The sequence below is a fragment of the Strix uralensis genome, chromosome 16 (assembly GCF_047716275.1).
Source record: "Strix uralensis isolate ZFMK-TIS-50842 chromosome 16, bStrUra1, whole genome shotgun sequence".
NCBI classification, from domain to species: domain Eukaryota; kingdom Metazoa; phylum Chordata; class Aves; order Strigiformes; family Strigidae; genus Strix; species Strix uralensis.
The window spans coordinates 8,547,525-8,561,851 of record NC_133987.1 but is presented as its reverse complement, the minus strand read 5'-3'; the positions used below and the strand labels follow the sequence as shown (position 1 = coordinate 8,561,851).

The window sequence follows — 14,327 nt, the reverse complement described above, 5'->3', positions numbered from 1 at the left end:
TCTTCACGGTGTTTTCCAACCGAGATGATTCTGTGAGCAGCCCCTCGGCTCCGCTCCCGCTACCAGCTTCTCTCCAGGAGCGCAGAGACAACCCCAGGCGGAGCACGGCGCTGAGAGCAGCCCCGCTGTGGGCAGCGCCTCCGGAGCAACCGCGGGACCCGCACCCCCGCCGCAGCCGGCACAGCCGCACCGCCCTCCCCTCACACCTCCCGCCCTCCCTCTTAAGTGCGGCGCGCCACGCCCCTCGACCTATCCCCTTGGCCACGCCCCTCGACCTATCCCCCTTGGCCACGCCCCCAGTTTTGCGACACTTGCTTTGCGGCCGGGTCCGGGTGAGGCGGGCCTCTCCCGCCGCGGGGGCCGGTGCCCCCCGGCCATGTCCCGCCAGGAGTCGTGGTTCATCGCCCGGGCCCGCCGCCGCTTCGCCATGACCCGCGAGTGTTCTCTCCTGCTGCCGCGCGTCTGCGCCGCCCTGGCCGACCCGCGGCAGCCCGGCTCCGATGACACCTGCCTCGAGAAGCTGCTCGACTGGTTCCGGGACCTGACGGAGTTCGGTGAGTGCCCGCCGCCTGCAGGCCCCCCCCGCCCAGCCTTGGCCGCCGGGGACCGGCAGGGGCTTGTCCGAGGGGGAGGGAGGCCTGCACGCCAGGACCCTGGGGGAAGCCTCCCTCAGAGGGGTTGTTCCCGCGGTGACACCTGCAAACGCTGTTTGGTACTTGAGGCCTGTACCAGGGCTTGGGCTTCAGGTGAACCCAAACTCGCCTCTTAACAGTTGTGAGGGGTTACACTCAGCTCAGGCAAACGCCTCGGTGTTATGAGAGAGGACAGAAGTCCTGGCAGTGACTCTCTGTTTTATGGCCTCTTCTTGGGCAACACCTGGTCACTAGATCCTACGGCGGAGCTGGTGCAGGACAATCCCTGTCTGACGGAGTTCATCACCTCCGTGCTGGCGCTGCCAGAGCCCAGTCCAAGCATCCTCTCCTTTACCCTGCGGTTGGCTGGGATACTTGCCGCTTCCGAAAACCGCTTCCAACACTTGCAGGTGAGTCGACTACCTGCACTACCTGTGTCTGTTTATCCCTTCTATAGGGAGGACACCTAAAAATGTATGTATTCTGCTTATAAAATTTCTGGCGTACGTCGAACAACTTGGCAAACAGTGATATGGTAATGAAGACCTACAGTCATACTGTTTCTTCCCAAATCTCCTGTAAAGCGCCTGTTGTCTTCTCTCTTGCCACAGTAGTACTGTGAATGCTTATATGTAGTGCTTCTCATTTTCAGTTCAAAACAGTATATGGGATAACACTATCTCACAGCAGTCATTGCAAAATATTGTATCCCTGGGCAGATCCTGTATATATAAACTGCACTAACAGATGTAGTTTTCCTTCCATAGTAGGTTGACAGGAAATCTCTGATTCCCTGCAAAAATGAGGGAGATTTTTAAAGCCCTGCTTTCTACAGTAGAATACATTTAGAGTACAAAACTCAAAGCCTAAAAGGCTTCCTTCAGGGAAGAGATGCATACAACTGCATAAAGCAGTCTAATGGAACTGATACATACATAAGTTGTCACTAGTATCTTAAAAACAAACAGTTTTGGTTTTGAAGACCTCTGTTGCTTAGTCCATGAAAGAAGCATATGATGAGTTTAAGCATGGGATTCTGAACATTTTCTATTTTAGTGACACTTCTAGCAAGAGAAGGTTTCACTACAGCATTGGTACTCTTGACTTGGATGACAGAGCTGCCTTTCCACTTCCCTCGAGCCCCTTTGCTTACTGTTTACTCTGTGTGTTCTCCTCCGGGTTCAGCAGGAGAAGCTGTTGGTCAGGCTCTTTGGCAGGGATGGGCCTCTGAACAGCGCCCTGTGGGAAGATGCATCTGTGCGAAGTGGCTGGGTGGAGGGTGTGCACAGCATGATGCATCACCAGCCTGCCCTCCACTTCCTCTGCGATGGTGGTGAGTACTTCTAGGTTTGGTAATTCCCCAACTCCTCTGTATCTCTTCCATTCCAGTCTGTTGCTCAGATGTCAAATGAGAGAGACAGGAGTTTTCTTTTATTTAAGATAAAAATAAGCCATTTGTCAAAAACACTAAAGTCATTGAAAGATGGTGGGTTTTTTGTTAAATCAGTTATGTTAAATCAGTTTTGTTAAATCAAACACTGAAGATGCTGCCCTTCTTAGAGGGGAAAAAGGCACATCTTATGAAATACATCATAAAAATAGCTTATTAAAGCTATTATAGCTTATATAATAGCTTATATATTATAGCTTATTATATTCGTATTTGTAACTCTTACTAAAAGGTACATTTCAGTATGATTTTTAGTGCAGAAAAACTAACCAGGGGCTCATTTATCTCTTAATACTTGCACACATTTGCAGTCCAGTTGTTGTTACGCAGATATGTAAATTCAGGATTCAACTTTAGATCCCATGTACAGAGGGGCCTACAAGACTGGACCGGTAATAATAATGTGCAGCATGCGCTGCTGTCCATGTGATGGAAAAGTAGTACTGTTGCTGCTGTTCATGTTTTTCCTACTGGTTGTGTCTGGACATGGTACAGGCTCCTTCCATAAATACACAGTGAGTGTGCTGTCAACTCTCATAATATTACTAATGTTATATTGAAGTCCTCTTCTGTTCCTGAGTTGTTAAAACACCTGAGGATCTGAAAACAATTTTACTTTCTTCTTCTGTTTGCTTTTTGTTTGTTTGCTTGTCATTAAGGACTGGCTGACTTTGAAATGCTGTAGAAACTACAAAATAATGTATAAAAAACCCCACAAACACCATTTAAAGCTCTGTGGTACTTGAATTAGAATATATGGTTGGAGTGCAACAAGGCTCCACCTCACAATAGGAAGGCTGTTGTTTTTTCCTCCAGTGACTTGTTTTTTTTTCACACAGGAGGCATAGATGTGATCTTCACTCTGCAAGGGGATCCCAGCCTGTTTGTGGCTTCAGCTGCCAGTCAGCTTCTGGTGCACATGCTCACCCTCTCTGTAGAGTCTGAAACGACTAAACCTCTCAGTACGAAGGACTGGGACTGGCCAGCATGTGCCCAAATGATTATAAAGCATATAGAAGACTCCCTTCAGTCCAGCTCTTCCTCTCACATCGAGCAGTCATTAAAACTGTTAACTAGTTTGTTTGGCAGTTGTCGTGCTACGTGGACTGAAGTACTTTGGTTAGGCATAGCAAAGCAAATAGAATCCTTTTTGACGGAAGAGACTGTTCAAGCACAGCAGATGCTGGCGAATCTCTTACTTAACATGGCATGGTAAAGATCTGGGATCTTGTATCCAGCGATGACATATATCTGTTTTCTACTGTCTAATAGGACATATTACTTACACTTATTTCTTCTCAGGTCCCCTGTGTTTTGTGACACTGAAGGCGGTTTTTGGGCACTAGTGACTTCTGCTCTGGAACACTTAACTCCAGTACAAGCAGGTCCTTTGGCAGTGGGACTTCTGAGGTTTTATAAATGGTAGGACTTATTACAGTGACATTTTTGTACTCTGAAAATGTTTCTGTGCTAATATCTCTATTGTCTTTCCAAGAACTGTTTTTTTCCCTACATTCCTTAATATGTAAGACTGGTTGGCAAGAACCATGCCAGTAGCTAACAAACTTAAGACCCTGATAGTAAGAATAATACAGTTTCAGAGAGAGAGAAATGAAAGGAGCCAATATCATTTTTATGTGTACACACCTGCATCTTACCTACAGCCAGCCAATTTCAGGAAGAAACTCCTTTAACTTTGTACTGCCAAGGTTGATTAAGATGGACACAGTTTGACTGCCTGTCAAATCCAGTAGTCTCTGTTCAGTTTTCTCTTTCATAAAAACACTGACTAGTGTGAGAGCTTTCACTGCTGTCCAGCAGAAGTGTGCATCTGGAGACTCTGTTGATGGTTGTAGACTAACTTAGGTTAGAAGGAACCTGCAGAAGTGATCTAGTTCAACCTCTTGCTCAGTGCAGGGCTAAGATAGATCAGGTTGCTCGGGGCCTTCAGCATTTAAGTTTCAAATATCCTCAAGGATGAGGATTCCAGAGCTTCTCTGAGCAACCTGTTCCAGTGCTTAACTGCTTTCATTACCGTATGAAAAGTATTTTCTGTATATCCAGTTGGAATCTAGCCTGTTGAAATTTAAGATTCTTGCCTTGTGCATCTCTGAGAAGTCTGCCTGCATCTTCTCCACAACTCCCCTTTAGGTAGTGAAAAAGCATCAAGAAATCATCAGATGAATGCAGCACATATGGATACTGATTTACAGGCTAAATAACACCTATGTCTTAAGATATAAGGACACCATTTTGTTGACAAGAAATGCCTCTCTCTAAACCCCCTTCTTACATGAATCCTACCCTCTATTTGCATAGCTTGATAAGGCTACTTGTAAAGTCCAGAGCCATTTCTCCTTTGCTTTCAGTTAGCCATGGAAACTTGGAAGAAGGCTTGAATTGTGATAATACTTTCATTGCTCTGTCATTGCTGGCTTGTTTAAAAGCCTGCATGAAAACCATTATTCTGCTCAGTATCTGGGGGCAGATGTTTGGGAAGGAATTGAAGTATTCTTGTTTTGGTAACTGCTGTTTCCTCCTTGAAGCCCACAAGATGTGAGGATTCAGGCACTGACTGTTCTACTTCAGCCAATGGATTGTATTTTGAGAGCAGCCTCCCAGCCTCTGGAATATGCAGGTACAGTTGTGATAGAAAAGTTAGAGGCTAGTCTGCTTGCCAGAGTTTTAAGCGTCTGGTGCAGACAAAACTGGAGGAAGAAGAGTAGAAGTAGTCAAGGACAGTAGCAGTGTTTGTGGTGAAGTGCAGCATCCTGCTGTCAGTTGCATTTGAAGGGATATTCACACTGCATCATCTGAAAAGCTTGATTAACTTTAAAAACCACAGTCTGTTGTACTCACTAACAACCTGAGCTCTTCCCTCCTTTGGTCCTCTAGGTTTGCTGGATGAGTCTGTTAGTGATCCTGCCACTGTTGAAAGTCTTCTGTCCTCCAAGTCATCTTGTGTTAGTCTTCTGTGTCAGACCCTTGCTCATCTGGAGGAGCTACTGTCTCTGGTAACGTTCAGAGAAGGAAAAAACCCTGGGGTTCAAATTGGTCCTTGAAAGAGAGCGTTAAGACTGGTTGCAAACTTTTGCAGTAGAGCTTAATAGAACATGGAGAGGAGTTGACAGCGAGGGCTTCCACCTGTTAAAGAAATCTAGCATAGTCAATGCCAAATAGGAAAACAGGAATACTGAGGCTTGTAAAGAGGGACTGCACTTAGTTTTAAATCCACCTTCGCAAGCTTTGTTACCATACCTTACATGTATTATTGATCCAGTGAAAAAACATAAATTGAACTGCTTTCCCAAGCAGTGAGAAGAATTTTCTTCCATCTGTGCAGTAGTTCTTGGGAGAGAGGAAGATAATTTATTGTAGTTATTAGCATTGTGGTACCTTAAGAACACACTAGAAATTTCAATTTTTGCCTCCTCCTGACCAAAAACTCCAGCTCTGCATGCTTGAGACTTTTGCTGGAAACTTTTTTCTTTTTTCCTTTCTCCCCTCCCATCAGATCCATTTGCCAGTGGATTTACCCTATACGTCTTTGCTACATTCTCTCATGACAATATTACAGTTCTGTAATGGCTTCCTGAGTCCAGCTTCTCCTCTGGGAAGCACAATAAGCCGAATCTTGATCAACTGCTTCAGAGTACAGATGTCAGCTCTTGATGCCCTAGCAGCACTCTCGGAGCGAAAAGGTGAGTTAATATTTGCACCTTAAATTTTTTTTAATTTTGGAAATACTTGACTATTCTGTAGTTGCAGAATTTTTCGTTCCCCTTCACTGATCTTTCTGAATTAAGACTACTACTTTATTTCTGAAACTTGTCCATTTTTTCCAATTCTTCCTACTATCTTGGCTAACCTTACTTTCTGTTGATGAGCTAGGGCAGGTAATGCTGTAACTAAAAAGGTTGTAGTGGTTGTGAGAAATTGGATGTTTCTCCTTTACTCTGAGGACTGTACTTGCTTTCTTCTCCAAGACAGTTTTACAATCCTGTGTCTTTCTGTATTTCAGCAGTTGAATTGGGATTCGACTGCTCCTTCTCTCAGTATTGGTCCTTTAGTTTTGTCTTCTGTGTTTCAGGCTGTGACACACTCCTAGGAAGTCTTTTTGATATCCTTCTGGCATACCTGGAGAGTCCAAACACCAGCCCTACTGTAAGTATAGAACTAAGGAGAGATCCAAGTCTATTAGCTTGCCCCAGTGGGATGCAGTTCTGAGAAATTGTCTGACAGTAGTTGTTTCTTAGCACAGTTTGTGTTAGAATATGTAGGAGACTTCTCTTGGTTCTGGTGGCTTGCAGGAAATAGCAAAACTCCTAATGAGCGAGTAACTGACCAATAGATTGACTGTTCTTGAAAAGACAGGAGCCATCATGTCGAAGAGTAGCGCCAACGTACTCAACTTGTCGTCGTGGCCCTGAAGTATTGAATTTTTTGCATTAAGGGTTTTTGTTTTCTTGCTTTGTTTTATTTGAATGACTTCAACTGCAAATCAAAAGCTGGAGGTACTAGAACTTTAAAATGCTATACCGAGAACAAGCATTTTCTAGGTGTCAAAAGTGTTATATAAGTACCATTTATTTGTGCCTTACTTCTTAGTAAGGAAGCATATGTACTTGTTTACTCTGAGACTTTCTCTGTAAGTTTGAGGCTAAAACAAATTTTATCTAACATAAAGGCAACAGTGCCTCCACCTGTAGTAAAGTAAATCTACTTTATATTGTTTCAGGTTCTAAAGAAAACATTTCAAGCTACATCCAAGTGGTTGGTGCGATTGCAGGAACTGTCCTGCTCCAACAGTCAGTGGCAACAAACTGAGAAGATTTTGGAAGGTAACAAAGCTATTCAGGTTGGGACAAACAGCAGCTAGTGGCATATATGAAATCTGTTCTTGCCTGCCTCTCCTGCTGAGAGCACTTAGGATTCATTTGTTCACAGTTATGTTGAATTTATGTTTAGCTGCCCAATTAGTGCTTTAAGAACTCTGGGAGAAGCACACAGCAGCAAGAAAGGGAATGCATCAGATAAAATGATAACAGCGATCACTTCAGTTAGGCTTGTTGCCTTTCATGTCCATTCAGGCTTGTCACTTGGCTTTTACAGATGTGTTTCTGGTGCTGCAAAAGCGTTTGTGCAGTCCTTGCTGGGAAGTAAGAGATTCTTCTCTGGAGTTCCTCACTGCCCTGATTAAGTGCTTGAGAGGTAGGTAGAGAGATTTAACGGTTCACATTGGAGAAGTATTTCTTTTAATGTTATGAAAGTCAATCAGGCTTGTGAAGCATTCTCTGACCTGTAACTGGAGGGGTGAGAAAAGAAAGAAGCATCAAGATTTTTACTCTTAGATCATAATCAAAATCTGCTAAAATTAATAAACTTATCCTGCTTTTCTGTTGAACTCAGATTGCCGTGCCCTCCTCAATGGCAGTTTTGGTGAATTAAACAGGAATGTCGAGACAGTCATATATGTTGAGACATGTATGTCAAGGCAGATGACATGCTTAATGGCAGATGACACTTTCAGCTTGCTCTGCAGTGGAGTCTGGTTTCACTCAGCAGGGATTTAGGAGGCCAAAAGCCTAGATCTTCTTTGTATGCTTTGAGTTTGTTACTGATTTTCCACTTTACTGGTAGCTCAGGCTTTGCAGCAGGTAGCACTAAGGCAATGTTAATTCTCCTATGGTAGCTCTGTGATGTTGCTGACTACTATTGTACCCAGGTCACAAAGGAAGTGTCCAACACACTCAGCTGCCGTAGCAGTTTACCTGGCAGCCCCTCTCAGTGCTGCAGTTGCATTCTTTTTCTTTGCCATGTGCGTTAACAAGAAAGGAAGACTATTTTTTCCTCCTTTAAGCAAAGGCATAAGTTTGATGAGGCTGAAACCATGTCCCTGCTTGCCCGGAGAAAGTTTTTTCTTGCCGCTAGAACTGTAAATGGATTTTTCCAAGTTCCAGTGTCTAGCAGAGCTTGACTGAAAGTCACCAGGCTGCTGGAAAATGGGGAGCCTGACACAGAGCATCTGTGCTCTTGTGAGCAGCTGCCTGGTGTCTGCAGTGGCTCAGCTCACTGGCAGCTGTCCCTGCAGTCAGTGGGCATCCTTGTATGACGCAAAGAACTGTTTGCATTGGAAACAGCTTCATGCTCTGAGAGAATAAAGCCTCACTTCTTTGGATTGCTGTCTTGTTTACAGACCAGGATGAGTTCAGGCAGTCTCTCCTGTCTTCAGAGGTGCTGAGGCTTACAGAAAACCTTCTTGAGGATCCAGAAAGCTACGTGCGAGCGAGTGCTGTGACTGCTGTGGGACACTTGGCCTTCATTACTTACTTTGCTCCAGAGTCACCTGCTATAGGGAATCAGTATAATAAAGAGGTATGATGATTTCATGTAGCCCACTGCAGAATCAAGTAGAATTACATGTTGGTTTACTGCTGTACTAATAATTTTCTTCACAAGTTATCTGGAGTCTCATGCAGGGAGATTTCACAAGTGGTAATGAAAAGGCTTGATTTTTTACTTTGCTGTTCTTGTTTCTTTGAATGTTCCTCCCCTCACTGTGCTTTCTCTTTGTCTTTTTGCATGTAGAACACTGTAGCGAAGCTTCAAGAAATCTTGTCAACGGACCCAGAGGGCTTCCCTAGGAGGGCTGTGATCAGCATCTTCATCAAGTGGCTGAGACAGGGCTGCACAGGTCAGCTGGAAGATACAGAGCGGTTTGTCTCTAGAGTGATCCAAACTGTGGAGCATGACTTAGACTGGGAAGTCAGACTTGGTGGTTTGGAACTGATTGAAATTTTCTGTAGTCAGACAATTTGCCAACTTGGCCTTCCTAAATGCCCATATGCTCCTGTCTCCTCTGCAGTCACTAGCTCCATTCATCAGAATGAGTCACTGCATATATTTTGCCGAGCAAAAGTATTCAACTTTTTGTTTCAGTCTTTGTGTGACTGTGACCAACCAGTAGGTCAGAGAGCCTGTGATATACTGCTTGGCTTAAGATGTAATTTCTATCCAGTTAGTACCCTGAAGGATTCACAAGGGGCTGAAGATTCACGTGCAGGACGTAGCATTGCCTGGTTGCAAAGGACACTAAGGCAGGGTTCTCTGGCCCAGAACTTCCCCACAGATGGTGGTAATGGGGTGGATTTTCAAGATCCAGAGAGCATGTTGCTAGCTTTGGGTACAATAGACTTAGAAGAGCTACATGATGAGCTAAATAAAAGTAGTGACCATGTGGAGAAAAGCCCTCAGTCCCTCTTACAGGACATCCTTGCTACTGTGGGGACCATAGAGGAGAACGAAGCTGACTGTTACTGAAGACATCTGCTCTGAGGGAGCAGTGCTTAAGCAGTTTTCTTCTGGAGGAGAATTTTTTGCTAGCGGTCGTTAAGTCTTTTTTGAGAGAGGATAAAAAGAAGTGTTATGCTGAAGAGAGAAAAGGATGGTTTTGTTAGCTGTTAAATGGGTTTGAAAATCTTTAATACTGGTGAATTTTTTGTTAAAGTGTAGTCTCCAATAAACTGTGATTTGTTTTTCAAAGTAAACACATTAAGAAATGCTTTTTTTAAAATTTCTGTGTCTTTTAAGATAGCGCCAGACCATGCCTACATAAGAAAATATTTTAAAAACAAAACTGACTGAAACCAAGTTGTTGCATGTTCCTTTTGGAGCTGGAGTAGCTAAAACTGGTTAAGACTGGTTTTAAGGGACACTTGTTTTGACTTTGTCCATATTTCCCTTCTAAAAACAGAGTTCTCAGGTTCCCTGTTGCATTCTGAGGTCTAGAGCAGAAGGTGCCATTTAAGGAGTCAGAAGCTGATCATCCTTGACATCACAAACTTTCTTCTATGGATAACATACTTGTTTGATCTCAGCAGTGACACTAAAAAGCTGACTTTGTATTTAATTGAAGTCAGGAGCAAGTCCATTCTGCTGAATTTTTCAAGTGCTCCTATTCTCGGTTGCTAAAGAACTAGGATAGCTTCTACCTACCCAGAGAAACTGACACTGGCAGCTTTTTCATGATAAAATGTAGATCTGTGCTTGGCTTTGGTAAACAATTAGAAAACAGCAGCTATAGCATGAATGGCAACACTGTTTTCTGAGAAAACATTGCCAATTTTTTAAAAACTCAGGGAAAACTGTAGTTTCCAACTTACTCCAGTGTCCTGCCATGCGCTAAGAAGCTTTTTGAAACCTAGGGAAAAAAAAAAAAAAAAGGAGTACCTTTACCAGGAGGTCAAGCCATGCTGTATTCCTTTTCCAGCACTGAGGGATCTTCCATAGCATCCTCTGTCCTCCTGCAGCCTCTGTAGAGGTGGGAACACAACACTCGTTTTAGGGTAATGGAGGATGTAGCATCTAATGCAGCTGAAGAACTTCTACAATCTCCTCCTTCAGTATTATCCCTGCAGCAGTACAATAGGTGAAACGGAGTTTGAATTTCTTGCTGCTGAGGTTGAAGATTTACTCTGTGCCTTTTCATGAAGTCAATGCACTTACCTATCGTTCTGCACACAGCTTTATGTATGACAGAGCACTTGGGTGTTGTACCAGCAGCTGTTAGGAGAAAGCAGCTTTGCTTCTGATACACAATTCTACCTGAGCAGGCTCTATGCCTGTCAAAAGACAGAAAATATTAAAAATCAGGCCTTTACCTGCCACAGTGTTTTTCTCAGAAATTGAAAGGGTTAGTGAGAGAAGGGATTTGCTTTTAAAGAAGTGTGGATTGTCTCTGGAGTTCTAGCAGTCCTGTCTGGTGAAGGGATTATAGTTCCCAAACTAGCATTATGAGTTGACAATAGGTTAGATATGCTCAGGAAAGGAGAGAGCAGGTTGCTGGGTGCACACCTTCCTCACATTCAGCACTAGAATTCTTGTGATTTCAGGGTGGTGCAGTTGAGGAGACTCCAAGGAATTATTCAAACATCAGCAAATTGAAAATGTTACAGAAGGGGAAACACTGCTTATTACTGAAGTCTCTCGACTCCCAGACCTATTAATTTTTAATGGAACTTTTTTCATTTTAATCAGGTGGGGTAGTGGTGACATTGTTAAGTTTGTACCATTTGCTTAATTGCAATCCAAAGTCTTGTTTATACACAGGATGCTTGTACACTAAAAACCAAATGTACAACAAACTGGGAGGGCTCCTTATCTTTAGAAGGTGAATTAAGGACTCCTTTCATCTTTCATTAAAAACAGGGCTCCACCTCCAGCATTAGGTGACTCAGGGCTGATCCTGTACTTCCTCCTGAGCTCACTGCCTTGCCTTACTTCATTTTCTCTGCTGCTCTAATTACTGTAGAGAGTCTTACATGGAGATGCTTGCACTGCCACCCCACACCTGATAACTGGGAGAAACGTGAAGGGTCATGAACATCTGAGAAGTGTGAGGAACAAATACCAGGGATGAGAGAGGTTAAGGGAGATGAAAGCAAAATAAAAACCCTCTGAGTCTTTCTGCAGAAAACAATGGCAGTGGGATTTGGGAGCTGAAAATTTAGCTGCCAAATATGTAAACACACACCTACAGCTACTAATGTGAATCATCCACACTGCTGGGATACTCTCTCTAGGACGCCCATCTTTGCACATCAAGAACTTGTACAAGCCCTACCCCAGTTCCTTACACTGCTAACTCATTTTCAACCCACTTCTTACCTACCAGAGCTTTTTTTGCACCTCCACAAGATCTGTATCCCAGCCACACAGCTTTCTGCTGGGTTACGTCTTGCCAAGGAGCTGTGGTCGTGGTGCACCTGGGGGCGGGGTTCACTCTCAGGAGACAGTCCTGGCACCCAGACTTGTTATCCCCACACGCAGCCTGAGCATTCACTTCAACAAGTGCTATTGCCACTTACCCCTTCACAACGTGACAAGGGTGGTCCCTCCATAGACTCTGCACACCCAGCTCGCTCCTGTCACACACGGAGGACTCCAAGGACGTAGAGAGGAGGTGGGCTGCCTAGCCTTCCATTACGGACACAGAACAATGTTCAAAACTGCCATTTCAGGATGGATTTCTGTGGAAACTGCTGCTTTCACGCCATCTGTGCTGTAGCTGTGTGCAGTTCCTGCAGGAGGCAGGCACCACCGAGAGTTTTTCCAGCACGCACACACACACACACACACACCAGCTGATTTCGGCAAAGGCTGTGGCCAGACATGGGCCTGGTTTAACGCAACAAGCACCAAGGCTCAGGACTGACATTTGCTTTAATGTGGGCTGTGGATAGCAGACAGTAGCAATACAGGCATCAACGCAGAACATCATAACAGATTAAAAAGATTTGTGTTTCTGATGGCTGGTACGGTGAAAGAAGAAAATTACAAAGCTCATTTCAGCTCTTTATGAGCAGAGGGACCATGTAGGTTCTATTGCCTGATCTGTACACAGGTATGAAATTCCTAGGGTTGCTTTCAACACATTTCAACAAAGCTCTGAAGAAAGGATTTATCCTTCACCTGCTCAGACTCAGTGAGACAGAATAAGCATCGTTGGCTCAGACCTACACTAGCAACAGCTTTAGAAAAGTTGCTGAAAGAATGGCTGTTAATTTTCTGTTTTAATACACTAGACATTTAAAATCCAAAGGATATTATTTGCCTAATTATACTAATTGCACAACTTAGTCAAAAATGGGCCATAAATGTCTAAGGCTCTTGCTTTAGCTTAGCTATATGGGATCTGTGATTACAGATCAACTCATGCATATCTTTGCACTTTCTTTTGTCCGTCTCTAATAAAATTTGTTCTACCTTACAATACAAGGCTTCTAAAAACCACTGTGTATTAGAGAGGAAACTCACCAACCAGCTACACTGCAGAAGTTTTCAGCAATTTACAATGGAAAAATGTATCAGTAGCAGCATCTCTGTAGTCTGTGTCATTTCCCTTTAGAGCAGTGGTTTTTGCCCTCTGCTGAGAAATAAAGCAGCATCTTCACACAACCAGACCTCAGCCTGTCACACGCTCCTCCACTGACGGGACAGATCTTGCCTCTAACCTTGCAAGCCAACACACAGAGAAATGGAAGGGCTTTCTTTCAAAGAAGTGGTGGGTCTGTCTGAACAAGGTGGAAAAAAGCTGGTGATGTACAGCTGTAACAACAGCATTCGGGGCTCTGCAAACACACGTCATGGATACACTTATAACTCATCCCCAGGCGGAAGGGGAAGTGAGCAGTCTGCATCAAGAGTCCCTGCAATACTACAGGTGCACTTACACAACTGTTTCATTAAAGCAAAATGAAACTAAAGAGAAGACCTATGAAGACCTATAGCTTCTGTAGGTGTGTTGGTGGTTAAAGGAAGCCTAGGGAAAATATGGGCCCTCTCCAGAAAAAAACAGGAGACTTGGTCACCTGGGATATGGAGAAGGCTGAGGTACTCAATGACTTTTTTGCCTCAGTCTTCACCAGCAAGGGCTCCAGCCACACCGTCCCAGATGCAGAAGGCAAAGGCAGGGCCTGGGACAAATGAAGAACCACCCACTGTAGAAAAAGATCAGGTTTGAGATCATCTCAGGAACCTGAAGGTGCACAAGTCCATGGGACCTGATGAGATGCATCCGCAGATCCCGAGGGAACTGGCAGATGAAGTGACTAAGACACTATCCATCCTATCTGAGAAGCTGTGGCAGTCCAGTGAAGTTCCCACTGACTGGATAAGGGGAAACATAACCCCCATTTTTAAAAGGGGATATAAAGAGGACCCAGGGAACTACAGGCCAGTTGGCCTCTGCACCTGGCAAGATCATGGAGCAGATCCTCCTGGAAACGATGCTAGAGCACGTGGAAAATAAGGAGGTGATGGGTGACAGCCAGCATGGCTTCACTAAGGGCAAATAGTGCCTGATGAATTTGGTGGCCTTCTACAACAGGGCTACAGTGCTGGTAGACAAGGGAAGAGCAACTGACGTCATCTACCAGGACTTGTGCAAAGCATTTGACACTGTCCCACATGACATCCTTGTCTTTAAATTGAAGAGACATGGGTTTGATGGATGGACCGCTCAGTGAATAAGGAATTGGCTGGATGGTCGCACTCCAAGAGTTGCTGTCAACGGCTCGATGTCCAAGTGGAAAGCAGTGATGAGTGACATTCCTCAGGGGCTGGTGTTGGGACCGGTGCTGTTTAACATCTTTGTTGGCGTCACGGACAGTGGGATCGAGGCACCCTCAGCAAGTTTGCCAACGAAGCTGTGTGGTGCAGTTGACACGCTGGAGGGAAGGGAAGTG

At 44.4% G+C, this 14,327-nt stretch overlaps 1 protein-coding gene across 2 annotated transcripts; it reads left to right on the top strand.

Moving 5' to 3' along the window:
• The first annotated feature begins 312 nt into the window (after positions 1-312).
• Positions 313-9,629, top strand: BRAT1 (BRCA1 associated ATM activator 1). Of its 2 annotated transcripts, none has more exons than XM_074885887.1 (13): positions 313-554; positions 888-1,042; positions 1,821-1,965; positions 2,922-3,294; positions 3,385-3,504; positions 4,629-4,720; positions 4,978-5,096; positions 5,597-5,783; positions 6,173-6,246; positions 6,821-6,923; positions 7,195-7,293; positions 8,279-8,457; positions 8,671-9,629. In XM_074885887.1, exons 1-13 carry the CDS (start codon positions 377-379, stop codon positions 9,400-9,402), a joined length of 2,556 nt encoding a protein of 851 aa, XP_074741988.1. In that variant the 5' UTR covers positions 313-376; the 3' UTR covers positions 9,403-9,629. The 2 variants fall into 2 exon arrangements, with proteins under 2 accessions (XP_074741988.1, XP_074741987.1); XM_074885886.1 differs by having other exon boundaries at positions 1,818-1,965.
• Positions 9,630-14,327: the final 4,698 nt, after the last annotated feature.